General features: G+C 37.8%; 2 protein-coding genes across 3 annotated transcripts in view; one reads left to right on the top strand and one right to left on the bottom strand.

Moving 5' to 3' along the window:
* Positions 1-22,942, top strand: part of SLC25A12 (solute carrier family 25 member 12) — a 207,826-nt gene that overhangs the window by 49,333 nt on the left and 135,551 nt on the right. The window lies entirely within an intron of this gene.
* Positions 1-22,942, bottom strand: part of HAT1 (histone acetyltransferase 1) — a 64,781-nt gene that overhangs the window by 33,107 nt on the left and 8,732 nt on the right. For both annotated transcript variants that reach the window (XM_059394162.1, XM_059394163.1), the window contains exons 3-4: positions 11,552-11,627; positions 6,664-6,784 (exon numbers count right to left, since the gene is read on the bottom strand). In XM_059394162.1, the coding sequence (XP_059250145.1) occupies positions 6,664-6,784; positions 11,552-11,627 (197 nt within the window). The remainder of the gene's footprint in view (positions 1-6,663; positions 6,785-11,551; positions 11,628-22,942) is intronic.

The following is a 22,942-nucleotide window of genomic DNA, read 5'->3' as shown; positions in this document are numbered from 1 at the left end:
ACTCATGGTTTAGAAGAATAAGTATTATTAAAATGTTCGTACTACTCAAAACAATCTACAGATTCAATGCACCTTCCCTCAAAATACCAATGGCTTTTTTCACAGAACTAGAACAAAGAATCCTAAAATTTTGTGTGGAACCACAAAAGATCCTGAATAGCCAAAGCAATCCTGAGAAAGAACAACAATGCTGGAGAAATCCCTGATTTCATAGTATACTAGATCACAAAGCTAGAGTAATCAAAACAGTACCATACTGGCACAAAAACAGATACAGAGATCAATGCAATGCCTAGCAATAAACCAATACATATAGGATCAATTAATTGATGACAAAAAAGCAAGAACAATGGGAAAGACAGTCTCTCTGACAAACAGCATTGGGCAAACTGGACAGCCACATGCAAAAGAATAAAAATGGACCACTCTTGTACCTCACATACAAAAATAAATTCAAAATGGATTAAAGACTTGAATGTGAGACTTGAAACCATAAAACTCCTCGAAGAAAACACAGGTAATAAGCTCTTTAACATTGGTCTTAGCAATATTTTTTTAGACTAGTCTCCTCAGGCAAGGGCAACAAAAGCTAAAATAAACAAATGGGATCACATCATATAAAAAGTAGAGATGGGGCACCTAGGTGGCTCACTCAGTTAAGTGTCTGCGTTCTGCTCAAGTCATAATCCCAGGATCCTGGGATGGAGCCTGGCATTGGGCTCACTGCTGTGCAGAGAGTCTGCTTCTCCCTCTCCTCCCTGCACTTGCCCTCTCTCACTATCTCTCTCAAATAAATAAATAAATCTTAAAAAAAAAAAAAAAAGTGGAGTACCATCATACACTGTCGTTGGGAATGTTAACTGGTACAGCCAGTATGGAAAATGGTATGAAGTTTCATCAAAAAAATAAAGGAAGAACTACCAAATAATCCAGCAATTTCACTTCTGGATATTTATTGGAAGAAAATGAAAACACCAATTTGGAGAGATACATGCACCCCTGTGTTCACTGCAGCATTACTTACAATAGGCAAGATTTGGAAGCAACCTAAGTGTCCATCATAGATGAATGGATAAAGATTAGATATATTTAAATACACACACACACACACACACAATGGAATATTACTGTCATAAAATGAAAGCTTGCCATTTGCAAAAACACAGATGGACCTACAGGGTATTATGCTACATTAAATCTAAAAAACAAAGCAAACGAGTAAACAAGACAAAACAGAAACAGATTCATATATACAGGTAACAAACTATTGGTTACTGGACAGGGGAATGGGAGTGGGAGTTGAGGGGGGTGGGCAAAATAGATGAAAGGGATTAAGAAGTACAAAATTCCAGTTATAAAATAGTCATGGGGATATCACATATGGGAATGCAGTCAATAATTTTAGTAACTTTGTATGGTGAGAGATGATAACTGGACTTGCCATGGGAATTACTCATAATGTATAAAGATACTAAACAACAACAAAAAATGGAATCACTATAATATATACCTAAAAACTAAAAGGATTCTGTATGCCAATTCTATTTCAATTAAAGAGAGGTCAGGAGGTATCAGTAAAAGCAAAGGTCAGAGACAACCATAAGAGGAACAAACCAAAAGTGTCTGAACAATAAAGTTTATTGTAGTAAAATTCAGAATAATTATGTTGCCTTTAAAGATGATGGCTAGTGGGGATGTTTTATAAGCTTCTCAATTGTGTCTAAAAACTTTCACATGGAACTGGAGAACTCAGCTTGGAAAAGAAAAATGGATAATGAAAGATTAATGTACTGGCAAAATTTTAATAAGCAAATTAACTTCTAAGCTAATATGCCATGGTTTCTAACCACCTCACCTAAAAGAGTTGATCTTTCATACACAAAAATACTACTACATATTATAGTCTGTGAAAACTCAAATATGATATATAATAGTCTCAAGTATAACATACCTAAAACAAAAATCTTGATTTTTTCCCCCTATTTAGACCTACTTCTCTAATCTTTCTTAACTCAGTTAATAGTACTATTATTAAAGGTAAGCAATAGGATCCTCCTTGTTTCTCTCTTCCATTTCATTAAATTTAATTTAAAAGTAAATCCTACTGGCTCTATCTTCAAAATATATCCCCAGACAGCCAACTAAATGTAATGTAGTGTCACCTGTAACACTGCAACGTTCTGGTCTCCCTTCTTTTACTCTTTCCCCCTGTAGTGTGTTCTCTGCAAAGCAGCCAAACCAACCCTCCCCCACTTTTTTTAAAAAAAGATTTTATTTATTTATTTGACAGAGAGAGACAGCAAGAGAGGGAACACAAGCAGGGGGAATGGGAGCGGGAGAAGCAGGCTGCCCGCTGAGTGGGGGAACCCGATGTGAGGCTCGATCCCAGGACCCTGAGATCATCACCTGAGCCGAAGGCAGACGCTTAACGACTGAGCCACCCAGGCGCCCCCCCAAAAATCTTCTGAAAATATAGATCATCATATGACTCTTACCTACTTAAAACCTCTCAAGGTTAACTATTAAAGGTTAACTGTCAACTATTCTTTACCTGAAAAGATCTAGTTTTGCCAACCCCTTCAACCATCTCCTACCCTTCTCTCCATTACCATAACCATTTAACAACAGATATTTCTGAGTGTTCTCCTTTCAGGGTCTTTCTTACTAGGCTCTTCCCTCAGGTTATTACATTACATTGGCTCCTCTTCATTCTATGAAGGAACCAGCAAAGTGTTTCTTCGTAACACTACTTACTATTTGTTTACTGACTGTTCCTCCTAGCTCATTCCCATAAGAGGAATGATTTTGTTTTCTTGCCCCCTTTCCCTGGCATCAAGAACACAGAGGCACTGTGGAATGAACATTCTCAATGCAAACTGAGATAGAAGAGGCAAGCCCATTCCCTCCACATCCATTACCCATTCTTTTTTTATAAGGGGGAAAAAAATCTTTGCTTGAACATGTAATTTAAATAAATGATCTTCGACCATGAAGCAAATAATCCCATAAGAAGACATTATAAAAGATTGATTCCTTACTCATAACACAGTACTTCTAAATGGAAAAACCTGGTTTTCAAGAATGGAGCAATTAGAAGTCAATGCAAATACATAGCTATTTTCACTGCAAATAGTATTTGAAAGATTTACCAATAACTAAGTCAATAGTTCCTTTGGAAGAAATCAATTCAGCACTATCAGCTGGAACATTAAAAAAAAAAAAAAAAAGACACCAAAATCTTCAAAAACAGTAAATTTTGTACAACACTAGGGAAACTACTACCTGCATTTTTAATAAGAGTATATAGCTGGGGTTGAGAATTTAATAATCTAATAAGAAACATATGATTAGGAAAAAAACTCCACTTTAATAAGCCTATTTTGCATGCTAGTTTATCTAGCATCGTATGAATTTGGGCAAGTCCTTACAATGAAACACAATTTTAAAAATTAACAACAACAACAGCAACAACAAAGAACAACAACAAAACCCAAAAAAACCCCAAATCAACCAGTCCCAAGTCACAAGAAGTTTTGGGGCATGAGGTTGGCAAAAGATTTAAGTCAGAAGTTTAAAGTCAGTTTAAAGCCTTGAAAAAGTTTAATTGTTAATGTGTTAGGAATTACTACTTGTACAGAAGGGAGTTAGGATATCAGAATGCAGTGATACATAAAATCTTTGCTTAGTTACGTGAAGCACGGTATTCTCAATATAGCAGATCTCATCTGATAAAACCTCCTAGATTTTTAAATTCAAGTGACAAGAGATTTTACTCTAAGAATGCAATTTTCAACTTTATAAATGTGATTCAGTGACAAAATGGCATTTCATTAAAAAAAAAATCAACTCTGAAGTAATTCTTGATGAAAAGTTTCAATGCCTTGAAGGGACGTGGGTAGGGGGACAGGTTAAATGGGTGATGGGATTAAAGAGTAGTACACTTGCTGTGATGAACATTGGTGATGTATGGCATTACTGAATCACTATATTATACACTGGAAACTAATACTGTAGTGTATGTTAACTAACTGGAATTTAAATAAAACCTTAAAAAAAAAAGTTTTAATGCCTTTAAATAAGAATGCCCAGAAACAGAACCCTAAAAAACATAACTTTCTTCAGATTCCTCAGAGATTCATGTCTATCCCAAACATGCAAAATACAATCATCCCATCCCAACATCCCCAAAAGTTTCAAACACTCCATCATCAGCTCAAGTCCAAAATGTCATTATCTAAGTTATTCAAATAGACTCTGGGTATGATATACACCATGGGGCAAAATTCTTTTCCACCTGTAAAACTAGAAAATAAGTTACCACTTCTAAAATATAGTAGTGAAACAGGCACAGGATAAATTATGGAGTTTCCGACTCCAAAGAGGAGAAAACTATAGGAAAAAAGGAGTCACTGGAACCAAGCAATTCAAAATTCAGAAGGTCAAATTCCATTAGTGTTCAAAACCTGAGAATACTGTGGCCTGTGGCTCTACCTTCTGGGCCATTATTCCTTTTTCTTGAAGGGAAGCACATGTTTGTAGCTGAGTAGTGCAATCAGCCCATTTCCTACCTATAGAATTTTGGAAGTTCATTAGCCTTTCCTCAACCTGTCAGTTCAAACTGGCAGTGTTTCTGCTGACTGAACATTCTTAAAACTCTTCTAGGTCACCTGTATTTGCCAAGAGGGTTCACATCATTAGATAAGATGGTCCTACAAAGGACTTTATTCAATCTCTATTTCTGGCTTTTACTGAGATTACTGAGGAAATCCAAGAGTCCTGTGCATAATCCCTTCAGAAAGAAGAAAAGGTTATCTAGCCATGCTCTTGGATTTCTTTCTAAAGCACACTTTCCTGACAATGAATCTCCTAATTTCAGTGTATTCTGCTACCCGAATAGACTGAGAATCTCCCAAATCAAGTCCTGGATCTTTTTTGCTTTACAGTTCTTCCCACAATCTATTCCTTTCCTCTTACATTTACTATAAGCCATAAGAAACCAGCCCACAACTTAAATACTTTGTTTGGACATCTCCTCAGCTAAATATCCAACTTCACGGCTTATATCTTCTCGTTTCTATATAAATGTAGGATACAATTCAGCTAGGCTTCCTGGCTCTATATAATAAATATCTCCTTTCCTCATTTTCTAATAATATCTTCATTTCTCTTTGACTTCTTCAACATCCCTATTTCTACCAACATACTATTTGTGATGGTACATTATTCCCTAAGAATACAAGTTTTCTCTCCCATGCTCCTAACTTTATTCTGAGCCTTCACCAACAATGCCTTTAAAGTCCATATTTCTACCAACCATCTATTCAAGGGAGTCTACGCTTCTATCATGTGCCTCAAAGTTCTTCAAGTTTATACCCGTAACCCATTTCCAAAGACATTTTATTTTTTTCAGTAGCACCCCACTTTCTGGTATGGAAATCTGTATTAGTTTCTATGGCTGCTGTAACTAACTACCATAAACTTGGAGGCTTAAAACAACAGAGATTTAGGGCACCTGGGCAGCTGAGTGGGTTAAGCCTCTGCCTTCAGCTCAGGTCATGATCCTAGGGTCCTGGGATGGAGCCCTACATCGGGCTCTCTGCTCAGCAGGGAGCCTGCTTCCTCCTCTCTCTGACTGCCTCTCTGCCTACTTGTGATCTCTGTCTGTCTCTCTGTCAAATAAATAAATAAAATCTTATTTTAAAAAAACAAAAACAAAAAAACAACAGAGATTGATTCTCTCACAGCCTAGAGGTAAAGTCTAAATTCACTATCACTGTACTAAAATCAAAGTGTCAACAGGGCCACACTCTCCCCAGACTCCAGTGGAGTCTTTTCTGTGGTTCTTCTAATTCTGGTGGCTACCAGTATTCCTTGGCTTGTGGTCACATCATTCTGCCTCTGCTTCCTGAGGGCTGGTAATTCAGCCTGCCCTGGATGCGTTCTCTTTAATGCCTCTCTTTGCCTTCACTCTCTTTTGGTTCATTTGTTTCAAAAGTTTTATGTCATCAGCTTAAATGCTCATGTTCTTAAGGAAATATGTTAGCAAAATCTGTGGAATCAGAAATTAGCAAGAGAAATTTAAATGGGCAAATTCTATGTGAAGAAAAAGTAGAAAATTTAGCTATTGCCTTCTGTCTTATTTAACTTCTGGGAAGTGAAGTAATTTTCATATCCACAATAAATAAACAGACGTTGGTAAACAAAATACAACTCTGATCATAAAAGTAAAGGGTTTTTAGAGAAGGTCCACTCAGGAAATAGATTAGGCTAAGGATCGTGATCAAAGGTTAACTGTAGTGACAGGAAGGCAATTACCTCCATAAATAAAGACAATCCGTGGTTTTATTTATATATATTTTTAAGATTTTATTTATTTATTTGACAGAGATCAGAAGTAGGCAGAGAGACAGGCAGAGAGAGGAAGGGAAGCAGGCTCCCTGATGAACAGAGAGCCTGATGCGGGGCTCGATCCCAGGACCCTGAGATCACGACCTGAGCTGAAGGCAGAGGCTTTAACCCACTGAGCCACCCAGGCGCCCCCAATCCGTGGTTTTAAAGCTACTATATAAAATTTTCCCTCCTCCCTCAAGCTTTTAAATTTTAAAACCTGTTTTTTACTCAAATGGAAAGCAGAGTTAAAGATAAATTTATTATTGTTCTTACCTCTACACAGTCAAAATTCTCATCAACTTTAGATGCATATTCAACACGAAACATTGTTGACAGGCTACCAGCAATATAGTATAACAGGATCTTCAAACCCTTGTAACCAAAAGCAGTTTCACTGAAAAGGAGAAAAATATCAGTAATCTGAGACTCCAGAAAGACTCTTTGCAACGTCATTACAAAGAATTAGCTCTCTATATAAACAAGTTTAACTTTATGGGTAGTTTCAAGATTTTACCATACTTATTTTAGAAACAAGTACTTGTAATAAAACTGCCTCAGCTTTCCTCATTTATAAAATAAGAGAGGGGCACCTGGCTGGCTCAGTTGGTAGAGCACATGACTCTTGATCTCAGGGTTGTGAGTTCAAGCCCCATCTTAGGTGGAGAGATTACATAAAAATAAAATCTTCAAAATAATAGAATACGAGAGAATAATAGCACCTACCTCAGGGACATTGTTTGGGTTACATGAGCAAGTTAATACCTATAAACAGCTTATAATGTTGACCAGCATGTTATACAAGTTATGTAATAAATGTAATACATCATTGTGGCTGCTTCTTCTATTACTAGTACCAGAAGGCATTTCAAATCAGACACAAGTGGTATGAAACTGGTACCTTGCTAGGCAAGCAGCTAAGATGTAGCTTTGACCCAGTCTTTCCTCCAGTTTACCACTTGCTTCCATCATTAACATCCAGAGCTGCTGAAAATGGTAGAAGCACCTATCTAATTACATCACCCTATGAACTCAGAAAGCAGATCTAGAGCTGCTGTTTTTCCAGCCCTGCTCCTTTCAACCCACTTCTACTTTGATATTCTCTTTTCTGGCTTAAAAAGGAGTATACCAAAATGTGCATCTAAAACATCCAGAATAGGTAAAGCTATACAGACAGAAGGTAGGTTAGTGATTCCTAGGGCTGGGGAGATTAAGGGAGGAAAAAGAGAATGACTGCTAATGGTTATGGGAATTTTGGTGGGAATGACAAAATGTTCTGAAATTGACTGTAATGACTGCACAACACAATATACTAAAAATCACCGAATTGTATACTTTAAATGGATGAATTATATGGTAAATTACATCTCAATAAAGCTTTTTTTTTTTTTTTTTTTGGTGAATTCTGAAGAAGAGTGCCTGAAAGGAGCAGTGTCATTTTCAGATTTCTGTCCAGGCTACCAAAATAAAACATAAGCAGGGTCTATTCCAGGACTCTGAAAGTTATGTGCATAAAATACAGTGGCAATGATAAGTAGGATCAAGACCAATGTCATACTTGAGTCATAAGATACAGGGTTATGATTATGTGACTGTCACCTGTCTACCTTAGAAGGGAAGTATGTAAGCATTTTTAATGACATGTAAAACAGAATGAATGTACAAAGTACCACTGAGAAGCAATCTGTAAGACTGGATTCTATGCACCTAAGGAAGATATTTTAAATAGCAGGAAGAGGGGCGCCTGGGTGGCTCAGTGGGTTAAGCCGCTGCCTTCGGCTCAGGTCATGATCTCAGGGTCCTGGGATCGAGGCCCGCATCGGGCTCTCTGCTCAGCAGGGAGCCTGCTTCCCCCTCTCTCTCTCTGCCTGCCTCTCCATCTACTTGTGATTTCTCTCTGTCAAATAAATAAATAAAATCTTTAAAAAAAAAAAAAATAAATAAATAAATAAATAAATAAATAGCAGGAAGAGGAAAGGAATAAAATAAATAGCTCCTTAACGATAGAGATCCCCCCAAAAAATATTCTTCTCTTTATAATAAAACAAAACATATTTAAAATACAAAAGGAAAAAAATACAAAAGGTTCAAATTTTGGCATGAATCAATATGTACTAAAATAGAATTATTAATATTTAAAAGCACATAAAATGCCCAATCCAATACATTAATAATGAAAAGTTCTGAGGAAATTTGTTCCATAGAGAGACATTTGTTAATTTCTAAACACATTAAATAAATATGTGAACAATGATGAAATAAGACATAAGTATAATAGCCACGAGGGCAATATTTTAAATGTCAACCATGTCAAAACACCCTTTCCTACTACAACAAAGCAGGTTTCCTTGGGAAAATGGCTAACTCCAGAACTAGTAGAGTAAGTAGAAGATGAATCTCGAACATCTTATTGTATTTCAAAGTGAAGTAACCCCCAAGTGATGATGGTTTATCAAAAGGATTCAAAAACTGGTTTGAAATGGGATAATTTGACCATCATAATTAATAACAGTAGCAGATTATGACCCCTTGAATTAAAAAAGAATCTTTGAGTCTATTCTGATATAAACAAAGAAATACATAAGGGGAAAAAGAGAAGCTCTTCCTTAGAGAATGCCAATAAATGTAGAAAGTATAACAGAGTTAGAAAATCACCATTTTGCCACCACAATAAAAGATTCAAGCAAGAATCATCAACGGATTTAAAACTACAGGGGCGCCTGGGTGGCTCAGTGGATTAAGCCGCTGCCTTCGGCTTGGGTCATGGTCTCGGTGTCCTGGGATCGAGCCCCACATCGGGCTCTTTGCTCAGCGGAAGCCTGCTTCTCTCTCTCTCTCTGCCTGACTCTCCGCCTACTTATGATCTTTCTCTCTGTCAAATAGATGAATAAAATCTTTAAAATAAAAATAAAACTACTGGGTGAGGGGTGCTTGGGTGGCTCAGTGGGTTGGGCCTCTGCCTTCCGCTCGGGTCATAATCTCGGGGTCCTAAGATTGAGCCCCGCATTGGGCTCTCTGCTCAGCAGGGAACCTGCTTCCCCTCCTTTCTCTGCCTGCTGCTTTGCCTACTCATGATCTCTCTCCCTCTGTCAAATAAATAAAATCTTAAAATAAAATAAAAACTACTGGGTGAAAGTCTGATGGGAAATAGGATCTTTTCAGTCTCAGAGTATCTCCCCACAGATTACATAATAAAAGGAAAAACCTTATAGTGCAGAAAATGACACATACCTCTAAACTAAGTGATCCAAGTTAATGAACAATGGAACAAATTAATATCATGGATTATCTGATTGTGACAGACTGAGACAGACACATACAACCTCTGTTGTGGTACTACAAAAATGTATATTATCTGAATTTCATCACAAAGAAACAAACTAGGCAAAATGAAGGCTTATAAAAACCTATATCCTATGAAAATGTCCATGTCATGGAAAACAAAAAAAGGCTGAGGAACTGCTGCAGAGTAAAGACCAAAGAGATATGACAACTAAATGCAGTATGTGGGGTGCCTGGGTGTCTCAGTTGGTTAAGCGTCTGCCTTCGACTCAGGTCATGATCCCAGCTAGAGTCCTGGAATGGAGTTCCAGCACTGGGATCTCTGCTTAATGTGAGCCTGCTTCTCCCTCTCCCTATTGCTCCCCCTGCTTGTACTGTCAAATAAAAAATAAAATCTTAAAAATAATAATAAAAATAGGTGTGCCTGGGTGGCTCACTGGGTTAAAGCCTCTGCCTTCGGATCAGGTCATGATCTCAGGGTCCTGGGATCGAGCCTGGCATCGCGCTCTCTGCTCAGCGGGGAGCCTGCTTCCTCCTTTCTCTCTGCCTGCCTCTCTGCCTACCTGTGATCTCTGTCAAGTAAATAAATAAATAAAATCTTTAATAAAAATAATAATAATAAAAAAATAAAAAGCAATATGTAGCTCTAGATTGGATCCAAAATGAGGAAAATTGTTATAAAAGAAATATTGGAAACCAACTGGCAAAATTTGAAATGTGGACTATATCTCAGAAAGTAGTAACAGCATTGTTAAATTTCCTGAATTTTGGTAATTATATGGTTACTGTCCTTGTTTTTAGGAAATATATACTAAAGAATTTAGGAGTAAGGTATCAAGATATATCTGCAAACAACACTGAAATGGTTCAACAACATACCAACATATCTATATAGGAAAGAATGATTAAAGCAAATAGAACTAAATGTTAACAACTGGTGAATCTAAATGAAGTATATACAGAGTACTACTCTTTTTTTTTTCTTTGAATCAATTAATTAACATACAGTGTACAATTAGTTTCAGAGGTAGAGTTCAGTGATTCATCAGCTGCCTATAACACCCAGTACTTAAAGTACCCATCATAGAGTACTATTCTTAACAACTTTCTGCAAATAAGTTTTTTCAGCATCAAAAGTTTTAAAAAAAAGGTAACTGACTATTCTAATCATGTAATAAAGCTATAGGAAATAAAGGAATTGTGCTGAATATCCCAGGACATATCTTTAACCTTGTTTTTAAAAATAAATTTATTGCAGTGCCTGGGTGTCTCAGTCGGTTAAGTGCCTGTCTTGGGCTCAGGTCATGATCCCGGGGTCCTGGGATCAAGCCCTGCATCTGGCTCCCTGCTCCACAGGGCAGCTTGCTTCTCCCTCTCCCTCTGCCTGTCTGACTCTCTCTGTGTCAAATAAATAAATAAGAGCTTTTTAAAATAGATAAATTTATTTTAACTGCTTATTTACTTGTCATAGAAGAACTTGAGCTTTCTAGCTTCGGGAGAGCATATTCTGTACTAAGAGCAGTATAGCAAAGCAGCAGGAAGAAAAAAGTGGTAATTATAAATATGGGCTCCATAGATTGCCTGAATCTGAAATTTGGTCATTCATATGTCCATAAGGAGCTACTCAATTCCACCAATGTACAATGTAATGAATGATAATACCATCGCTAAGATTGTTGTGAGAATTAAATGAGTTAATATATCCACAGCACTATGTGATAGGTATTGTAGAGTAAACTGGTATCTCAATGTCAAAAATGCCATTCTAATGTCTATTTTAAAGTAAATTACATAAAAAACAGCGAAGAAAATAAAGTCTGACTTCTAGATTAAGAAAAAAAAAGTTTTTTATTAGCCACACTGATTGGGCAAAGTTACTTACTCATCCCCAAAGAGTTGATGGGTATATTCAGGAAAGAAAGTTCTAATGTCATTCTCAAGATCTTCAGGGAAACGAACTGTTTAAAAGAATAAAAATTATAGAGATATTAAAGATACTAAATTAAAGATATTAAAGGTGACAGGTATTTCCATTTCAAGAATTTCACTATAACTAGGATACAGCCAACAATCCTTCTTACGTAAAATGTCACTTTTCCATTATATGATTTACACTGGATTCTCATGAGACAAATGAACAATGAAAATTAGAATATCACTAAGTGCATCAGCATAAAAACCCTACTGATTTTAAGAATTAGATAACTAGCTATGACAAAGGCATCTGATTTAGTTTTTATTTTTCTGTATGTTTACATAAAATGCAAAGAATAAAAGAAAACAAAACCAAAAAAGACACTTTGAGATAAGCAAAGCTACAGCATAAAAAAAAAAAAAAAAAACGCTATAGGAAACATTCTGAGAATAAGAGTACTCAGAGTTTGTGGGGTTTTTTTTAAATAAGATTTTATTTATTTATTTGCCAGAGAGAGACAGCAAAAGGGAACACAAGCAGGGGGAGTGGGAGAGGGAGAAGCAGCTTCCTGCCTAGAAAGGAGCCCGATCCAGGGCTCATGATCAGGGATCATGACCTGAGCCAAAGGCAGCTGCCTAAGGACTGAGCCACGCAGGTGCCCCAAGAGTACTCAGAGTTTTAAGGAGGCCTTTATCATTACATCATTCTTTATCAGTGCAAGATGATATTCATATTGTTCCTAAGGTGGTGCTGTGGGGGCGCCTGGGTGGCTCAGTGGGTTAAAGCCTCTGCCTTCGGCTCAGGTCGTGATCCCAGGGTCCTGGGATCGAGCCCCACATCGGGCTCTCTGCTCCGCAGGGAGCCTGCTTCCTCCTCTCTCTCTGCCTGCCTCTCTGCCTACCTGTGATCTCTGTCTGTTAAATAAATAAAATCTTAAAAAAAAAAAAAAAAAAAAGACAGTTTAAAAAAAAAAAAATAAATCCGGGGGGGGCCCGGGTGGGTCCGTGGGTTAAGACCTCTGCCTTCAGCTCAGGTCATGATCTCAAGGGCCGGGGATCGAGCCCCTCATTGGGCTCTCTGCTCAGCAGGGACCCTGCTTTCCCCTCTCTCTCTGCCTGCCTCTCTGCCTACTTGTGATTTCTATCTGTCAAATAAATAAATAAAATCTTAAAAAAAAAAAAAAAGTAATGCTGCAATGACATCCATGACATCCTTACATACACTTTTCTGTACATTTATAAGTACATACAGAATAAGTTCCTGGCAGTAGAAATGCAGAGTAAAAGTACTGAATTATTTTCATAAATATTACTTAAATGCCCTCTAAAAATATTTTAAGAGTTTATATACCCACTAGCAGCTACTTAAAATCCCTTGCTTCCCATCTCCCCAAGAATATTCTGTAATCTCAACTTTAATTTCTACCAATTTAAGATGGAAACAGGTACCCTGTTACTCATTTGCATTTGAGCTCTGATAGTGGACATTTTCCCAAAATAACTTATCTAATGTGAAAAAACCCTTACCCTCCCCTCACCAAAATCTTTAAATTGAAGAATGAAAAGATAAGTTGTAGGTATCATCCAGCAAATTAATGATTTACAGAAGAAAATATACCTATTCACTGTAGGGATCTCGCAGCATGACCTTTCCAAGTAATCTAACTTAAAATCACTCATTATGGGGCACCTGGGTGGCTCAGTGGGTTAAGCCTCTGGTCATGATCTCAGGGCCCTGGGATCGAGCCCTGCATCAGGCTCTCTGCTCAGTAGGGAGCCTGCTTCCCTCTCTCTCTCTCTCTCTCTTTGCCTGCCTCTCTGCCTACTTATGATCTCTCTCTGTCAAATAAATAAATAAAATCTTTTAAAAAATAGTAATATTAAAAAAAATCACTCATTACAGGATAGATCAACATTGTATGTCTTCTGCTTCAATGCAATATAAAATATACAGCCATCATCTATAAAACATTTTCTTACCAAAAATGTTTATACTAGCTCTAATGCAGCTTTAATTAAATCTTCCAACTTACAAGAAATATAAAGGACAGGGTAACAAGTTAAATACTACCAAAAGAAAACATACAGATCCAGAATGTAAATGTTTATTAATTCTACTCAATAACATTACTCTTCCAAATAAACCAATGGTATGGAGAAAAGACTGTTCTGGATTAAAAGAGATTTAAGAAACATTACAGCCAAACATGATGCATGATCCTTGACTGAATTCTGGGTTAAATACTTTTTTTTAAATTTTTTATTTTTTATAAATATTTTTATCCCCAGGGGTACAGGTCTGTGAATCACAGGGTTTACACACTTCACAGCACTCACCAAAGCACATACCCTCCCCAATGTCCATAATCCCACCCCCTTCTCCCAACCCCCCTCCCCCTAAATACTTTTTTTTTTAAAAAGCTACTGAATGGTTGCCTGGGTGGGTCAGTCTGTTAAGTGTCTGCTTTCAGCTCAGGTCATGATCCCAGGGTCCTGAGCCCCACATCAGCCTCACACTGGGCTCCCTCCTCAGCAGGGAGCCTGCTCCTAACTCTGACTGCAACTCCCCTGGTCGTCCTTGCCCTCTCCCTCCTTCCCTCTCTCTCTGGCAAATAAATAAAATAAAATAAAATAAAAATAAAGCTACTGAAGACTTTCAAGGACAATCAAGAAATCAGAAAATTATATAAAAATTATTAATTACCATTAATTTCCATAGGTATAATAAAGGAATTGTCATAATTATGGAATTATGGTTATCTATGTGAATATTCATGTATTAGGACTGTCATGATGTTCAGAAATCTACTTTTGGGGCACCTGGGTGGCACCGTCAATTAAGCGTCCAACTCTTGGTTTTAGTTTGGGTTGTAACCTCAGGGTCATGAGATCAAGCCCTGAGTCAGGCTCCAAGTTTGGTGCAGTCTGTTTGGGATTTCCTCTCCCTCTTTCCCTCTTCCCTGTATGAGCGTGTGTACTTTCTCTCAGATAAATAAATAAATAAATCTTTTTAAAAAACTACTTTCAAATTATTTAGCAAAAAAGTATGTATTAAAGCATATATGATAAAATGTTAATAGTTGAATTTAGATTTGGATATATACATAAGTATTGTTGTATTCTCTCAACTTTGCTCTGTATTAACAAATTTCTTTTTAAAGATTTTATTTATTTATTTGACAGAGAGAGAGAGAGATCACAAGTAGGCAGAGAGGCAGGCAGAGAAAGAGAGAGGAGGAAGAAGGCTCCCCACTGAGCAGAGAGCCCAATGTGGGGCTCAATCCCAGGACCCCAGGATCATGACCTGAGCCGAAGGCAGAGGCTTTAACCCACTGAGCCACCCAGGTGCCCCAGTATTAACAAATTTTCATAATGAAAACTGAAACTGAAAAAAACCCTGGGCAAATACATCAAAATGTTAAGATGTGAAACAGCTAAGTGATGGGATCATGATACTCATTAGCCTGCTCTGTATTTTCTGCATGTCTATAATATTCCATAATAAAAAAAAATCCAATATGTCTAGACTTCTTAACCCCTCAAATTTCCCACTACTGACCTCTAAAATTTAAAAATGTTTGGAAGTCTCTAGAAATTATTAAAAATTAATTTCAGGGGTGCCTGGGTGGCTCAGTGGGTCAAAGCCTCTGCCTTCGGCTCAGGTCATGATCCCAGGGTCTTGGGATCGAGCCCCACATCAGGCTTTCTGCTCAGCAGGGAGCCTGCTTCCTCCTCTCTCTCTGCCTGCCTCTCTGCCTACTTGTGATCTCTCTGTGTCATATAAATAAATAAATAAAATCTTTTAAAAAAATTAATTTCAAACTACTGCTTTTAATATATAGTATTTCGGTAGTGATGAGAGACACAGAGGAAAAGAAATGTAACAAGTGTCAAAAATGCAGTGATAACTATTTCTATAATTTGGACTGGCCTTCTTCCAATATACCTGTCATCTAAACTATTAAGGTTTTATTATTTCAGCATGAAATTTAGTCCATAGGTAATAGGAACTAAAAGAAAGAGAAAGCAAAGTGATGTGTCTTTCAGCTGAAGTAAAAATCAAATAGCTTAAGGGTAAATACATAGTCAAATACTTATTGTTTGGTTCTGATTAGATTTGGGTGAAAGAATCTAACAGAAATCCTTTAAAACCAATGCTGTGTTTCTGTTGGTGGGAATGCAAGCTGGTGCAGCCACTCTGGAAAACAGCATGGAGGTTCCTCAAAATGTTGAAAATAGAACTGCCCTATGACCCAGCAATTGCACTATTGGGTATTTACCCTAAAGATACAAATGTAGTGATCCAAAGGGACACATGCACCCGAATGTTTATAGCAGCAATGTCCACAATAGCCAAACTATGGAAAGAACCTAGATGTCCATCAACAGATGAATGGATCAAGAAGATGTGGTATATATACACAATGGAATACTATGCAGCCATCAAAAGAAATGAAATCTTGCCATTTGCGACAACATGGATGGAACTAGAGCGTATCATGCTTAGCGAAATAAGTCAAGCAGAGAAAGACAACTATCATATGATCTCCCTGATATGAGGAAGTGGTGATGCAACATGGAGGCTTAAGTGGGTAGAAGAAGAATAAATAAAACAAGATGGGATTGGGAGGGAGACAAACCATAAGTGACTCTTAATCTCACAAAACAAACTGAGGGTTGCCGGGGGGAGGGGGTTTGGGAGAAGGGGGTGGGATTATGGACATTGGGGAGGGTATGTGATTTGGTGAGTGCTGTGAAGTGTGTAAACCTGGTGATTCACAGACCTGTACCCCTGGGGATAAAAATATATGTTTATAAAAAATAAAAAATTAAAAAAAAAAAAAAAAAACCAATGCTGTGTTTATTACAAAGGATTTTTTTAGTATAGAATAAATGAAGTTTTTATATTAGTCATTGTATTACATGAAAAACTGTTCACTGTACTACAGTTAGCCACACAGAGCAGATTCCTAAAAAGTTGCCCCAAATTCCTGGGATTACACACTGAGAAAATACCCAAGGTTATACTTTACAGAGATTAGACTAAAAGTAATTTCCTCAAAAAGGGTCTTTAAGGTAAAAAGTCCTTGGCCTAGAAAAAAGGAACCAACAATTAGCACTAGGAGGTTAGTCTCTCACAGATAAGAAACAAAGATGAATTTTCTACTTTTTAAAAAATATTTCCATTTATTTATTCGACAGAGAGAGACACAGTGAGAGAGGAAACACAAGCAGGGGGAGTGGAAGAGGATGAAGTAGGCTTCCCCCTGAACAGGGAGCCTGATTCGAGGCTCGATCCTGGGACCCTGGGATCCTGGGATCATGACCTGAGCCCAAGGAAGACCCTGAACTACTGAGCCACCCAGGTGCCCCTCTACTTTTATTTAAAAAACAAACAAACAAACAAAAAACCTCAGGGCACCTGGCTCAGTGGGAGAACATATGACTCTTAATCTTGGGGTCATGAGTTCAAGCCCCACATTAAATGTAGAGCTTACTTGAAAAAATAAAAAGAAAAACCCTCAATACTTACATAACTGTAGTAATTACCACAAAAGAAATGAAACCACATCTCTGTATTTGTCTATTCTGGACATTTCACATAAATGGAATCATACAATATGTGCCTTTTATATCTGGCTTCTTTTTTTTTTTTTTCTTTTTTTTAAGTGGGCTCCACACTCAGCATGGAGCCCAACACAGGGTTTGAACTCAGAACCCTCAGATCAAGTGCCAGAAACTTTATTTTTAATTTAATTTTTTGCTGTGTGTTCCAAAATTCATGGTTTATGCACCACACCCAGTGTTCCATGCAATACGTGCTCTGCTTAATACCCACCACCAGGGTCACCCATCCCCCCACTCCCCTCCCCTCCAAAACCCTCAGTTTGTTTCTCAGAAGCCACGGTCTCTCAAGGTTTGTCTCCTCCTAACTTAACCGAGTCACCCAGCTGCCCATGTCTGGCTTCTTTCACTTTGTATATTTTAGAGGTTCATCCATGTTATAGCATGTACCATTAATTCATTCCTTTTTGTGGTTGAATAATATTCTACTATATGGATATACCATATTTTGCTTATCCAGTCCTCAGTTAATGGACATTTAGGATGTTTCCATTTTGGGGTTATTATGAATAATGCTGCTATGAACGTTCCTGAACAAGTTTTTGTGTGAACAGTGTCATATGCCAACACAGGACATATTCATAAGAAGCAGTCACACAGTGTTATTAACCACATTATTAGTTGTCACTTGAACATTTACTGTGTACCAGGCAATTTGCTAAGGATTTTATAAATATTATAGTTAATCCCCACAAGAACTATAAAAGGTAGGCATTATTATTATCTCCATTTCCAGATGAAAAATGCAAAAAAGACTAATTTGCTCATGGACACAAAATAAGTATGGGCTTAGGGCATCTGGGTGGCTCAGTGGGTTAAGCCTCTGCCTTTGGCTCGGGTCATGATCTCAGGGTCCTGGGATCGAGCCCCGCACCAGGCTCTCTGCTAGGTGGGGCACCTGCTTCTTCCTCTTTCTGCCTGCCTCTCTGCCTGCTTGTGATCTCTCTCTCTGTGTTAAATAAAATCTTTAAAAAAAAATAAGTATGGGCTTAAGGATGAATCAACCTAACATATATACGTGTACATGAGAACATGTACAGAGTGTGAACTCTCCTGGATATCAAAAACATTAAATATTTCTAAATCTTTACAATGCAGTTATGTCAGTAAAGCAAGAGAGCAAGCAAGCAACCTCCAAATCAACCAATAGTAGAATAATTAAATTACATAAATGAAATAGTTTTAATGTAAATATTAAACATAATGCTACTGAGAAATATTTGATGACAGAAAACTTCATGATGCATTTAGGTGAACAGAACATGACAATATAACCTCAATTTTATAAAAAAGAAATAACATAAATGAATATATAATTCAAAAAACTAGAAGGAATTATCCCAAATTATAATATAGAAGTACTTTATTCTGAGTGAAAAAATTATGGGTAATTTTTATTTCTTATATTCTTACATACTTCCCAAAATTTCCGCAAAATATGTATTATTCTAACAGAGGAATATACAACATAAAAAACTATAATAATTTAAAATAATTTTTCTTTTCAGGAGAACCTGTCATTTACATTTTTGGAGAAAAATGGAAGATCAGGGCCCAGAATACTAAATGGCACCTTATCACCAACACAGATCATTGAATCATCTCATTCAATACATTCATTGAATCATCAATGAATCTTCTATTTGAATATAAATCCTGTTGTTTCCACTCCTATATATAGTTCCTATATTTCCTAGTTCTCAGGATCACTTCGGTAATTTCAAGACGGACAAAATGTGTAAAAGATGATACATTCTACACTGTATGTTAACAAACTGGAATTTATTTATTTATTTATACATTTATTAAGATTTTATTTATTTAGGGGCACCTGGGTGGCTCAGTGGTTTAAGCCTCTCCACCTTCCGCTTGGGTCATGATCTCAGGGTTCTGGGATGGAGCCCCACATTGGACTCTCTGCTCAGCAGGGAGCCTGCTCCCCCCACCCCACCCCCGCCTGCCTCTCTGCCTACTTGTGATCTCTGTCAAATAAATAAATAAAATCTTAAAAAAAAAAAAGATTTTATTTATTTATTTGACAGAGAGAGAGACAGCAAGAGTAGGGACACAAGCAGGGGGATTGGGTGAGGGATAAGCAGGCTTCCCACTGAGCAGAGAGCCCCATGCGGAGCTCAATCCCAGGATGCTGGGATCATGACCAGAGCTGAAGGCAGCCACTTAAATACTGAGCCAGCCTGGCCACCCCTAACTGGAATTTAAATGAAGACCTGGAAAAAAAAAAAAGATACATTCTACATGTCTTATTAGCCCAAAACATAATTAAGAAATCACCAAGGCACATTAATCAGTTTTAAAGTTTAATAATGCTTAAGTATTTAACATATGTATGATCTATCAACAGGCGCTCATAATGCAGATATAAATGGGTTCCACTTCAGAGATGCTGCCACATATTCCCTGTATCTAACTGTACTCTGACTATATCTAAGTTTATTCATACTTCTGTGTTCTTTTTTTTCTTTTAAAGATTCTTCTATTTATTTGAGAGAGAGAGAAAGCATGACTGCTTTTAAAATGGGAGGGGCAGAGGGAGAGGGAGAGAGAATCTCAAGCCGACTCTGCACTCAGTGCAGAGCTCCACTAGGGGCCTGATCCCAGGACCATGAGATCAAGACGTGGGCCAAAATCAAGAGTCGGATGCTCGACCAACTGTGCACCCAGGAACCCCTTACTCCTGTGTCCTTTAAACAACTGAAATCTTAGTGTTTTGTCCAATACATACTTTCCTGGCTATGTTAAACTGCAAAGTAAGTTTAAATACACTATTATAAAATGTAAGGTTGAAGGCAGGTCCTACTATGCTCCTGGCAACATTCCCATCAGCTCCACCAGCCTGCAACATTAGAGGTCCTAATGTTACAATATACTTTAGAAACCATCACAATTAATCCCATCATAGTCTTTATTCCTGCAAACTTCAGTCAAGTTCCTAGGTTATCCCTTTTTACCTGGATTCTCAACCCCACACAGTATGAAACTACTAATCTAATGCCAACTCCCACACCACTCCAACTCCCTGTGTCTACTATGAAACTCACAGGTCAATTACCACCAAAATTTTCCATATCCCCAACCGGGAAAATTTAAACAGAGTCTGAGAATTAAATGGCGGGCGCCTGGGTGGCTCAGTGGATTAAGCCGCTGCCTTCGGCTCAGGTCATGATCTCAGGGTCCTGGGATCGAGTCCTGCATCGGGCTCTCTGCTCAGCAGGGAGCCTGCTTCCCTCTCTCTGGCTGCCTCTCTGTCTACTTGTGATTTCTCTCTGTCAAATAAATAAATCTTTAAAAAAAAAATAAATGGTGATAATGTATTGATAAAGCCTTCTAATTTTGATGGTTATATTCTGGCCATGTATAATAATGTCCTAGTTCACAGTATACATTAAAGAGTATGTGGTAATGGTTCATCAAGTCAGCAATTTATTCTCCAATAGTTCAGGGAAAAAAAGGTCTTTGTATTTTTGTATTTCCAACTTTTCTGTAAGTTTGTAATTTTTCAAAAACAAAACAAAACAAAATAAAAAGGAATGCATCCCACCAGATCTGCTGCATGTCTCAATCTCCCAAAAATTGGGTTTTAAATTCAAACCCCCCGGGGGCGCCTGGGTGGCTCAGTGGGTTAAGCCGCTGCCTTCGGCTCAGGTCATGATCTCAGGGTCCTGGGATCGAGTCCCACATCGGACTCTCTGCTCAGCGGGGAGCCTGCTTCTCTCTCTCTCTCTCTCTCTCTCTCTCTGCCAGCCTCTCTACCTACCTGTGATCTCTCTCTGTCAAATAAATAAATAAAATCTTTTAACAAAACAAAACAAAACAAAACAAAACAAAACCCCAAAAGCAGCTACTTGGGGGCAAACCTCAAACCTCACTGAACCACGTACTTAGTGTGCATTTCATAGTATGTAAATTGTACAACACTTTTTCAAAAGCAAAAATAAAGTCATCAAACTTTATCCTGTGTCTTCCTCTAGCCGCCCATGTCTCAACTCCACCTCTGAGCGAAACCAAGAACAGTCTATATGCCATTTTTAATTTCTCTCCTTAATATCTCTTAAATTACTTTTAAAAAGGAGATCTGGGACGCCTGGGTGGCTCAGTGGGTTGAGCCGCTGCCTTCCGCTCGGGTCGTGATCCCAGGGTCCTGGGATGGAGCCCCAGGTCGGGCTCTCTGCTCAGCAGGGAGCCTGCTTCCTCCTCTCTCTCTGCCTGCCTCTCTGCCTTCTTGTCATCTCTCTCTGTTAAATAAATAAATAAAATCTTTAAAAAAAAAAAAAAGGAGATCCTATGACTCTAACACTTATCTCATTTAAAAAGAAAAAAATCAAATCACTAAATCCCAAGAGCCTGTATGTTACAAGAACTACCAGCAACACCTGACATAGTTCACTACTCCTCCTCCTTCAAGCACTTTCATCATTCGTCTTCCAGACACATCATCCTCCCACGCTATCCTTCTCAGTCACAGTGGCTTCCTTAATATTCCTTAAACACGTCCAGCATATTCCATACTTGCCATTCTTCTGCGTGTTAACGCTCTTCCTTGAGATATCTACACAGCTCACAAATTCATTTCTTTTATTATCTACTCAAACATCACCTTAGTGGTAGGGCCTAATCACCCTGTATTTTCTCCATAACACAAATCACTATCTTTCATGTATTTATGTCTGATTCTCATAATCAGAATGTAAACTCCATGAAGACAGGAACTCTCTGTATACTGCTCTATCTCCAGTGCCCAGATAGATGCTTTCTACATGAGTATGGCTAAATAAGTATTTGGCAAATGGTGAATGAATTTATAAAGACTACCTCAGGAGAACTAACAATATATTTTATTTTAAAAATAGGTTATAGGGCCTTTTAGGAAAATTTAAAACAGTACACTGGAGAGTGAGAGGTCAAGAAAACAAAACACATTAGTTAGAGACAGGAATGAGAAACTGCAAGGAAACAACAGGAAAATGAGGTAAGAAAAGCAACAAGCAATACATATAAAGGAAATAAAACTGCTAGGTAAAAAAAATTATACAATCAAGGGCGCCTGGGTGGCTCAGTGGGTTAAGACTCTGCCCTCAGCTCAGGTCATGATTTCAGGGTCCTGGGATCGAGGCCCGTATCTGGCTCTCTGCTCAGCAGGGAGCCTGCTTCCTCCTCTCTCTGCCTACCTCTTTACCGACTTATAATCGCTCTCTGTCAAATAAATAAATGAAATCTTAAAAAAAAAATTATACAATCAAATCTAAGTATGCACTCTCTAAGAGACATACCAAAAAAAAACAAAAAAATGACAGGTTAAATGTAAATGGAGGGAGGGGTGCCTGGGTGGCTCCATCGTTAAGCGTCTGCCTTTGGCTCAGGTCATGATCCCAGGGTCCTGGGATCAAGCCCCACTTTGGGTTCCCTGCTCTGCAGGAAGCCTGCTTTTCCCTCTCCCACTCTCCTTGCTTGTGTTCCCCCTCTCACTGCCTCTCTCTGTCAAATAAATAAATAAAATCTTTAAAAAAAAAAAAAAAAAAGTAAGCAGAAGGGTCAGAAGTGTATCATGCAAACCACAAAACTTGAAAATGCAGTCTAAATTGTAGAAGGTAAAAAACAATAACAACAACATTAAATGGCATAAGGGGACCTCTTCATAATGATCAAGGTGAATTCTTTCAAGTCTTTACCATTAGTTAAATCTAATGCTTTTAAAACTGGTAAAGGTGGAAGTGGT

This window comes from Mustela nigripes, chromosome 3 (assembly GCF_022355385.1).
Source record: "Mustela nigripes isolate SB6536 chromosome 3, MUSNIG.SB6536, whole genome shotgun sequence".
Lineage (NCBI taxonomy): Eukaryota > Metazoa > Chordata > Mammalia > Carnivora > Mustelidae > Mustela > Mustela nigripes.
The sequence above is the reverse complement of the archived record's forward strand: the minus strand, read 5'-3'. Positions and strand labels throughout refer to the sequence as shown.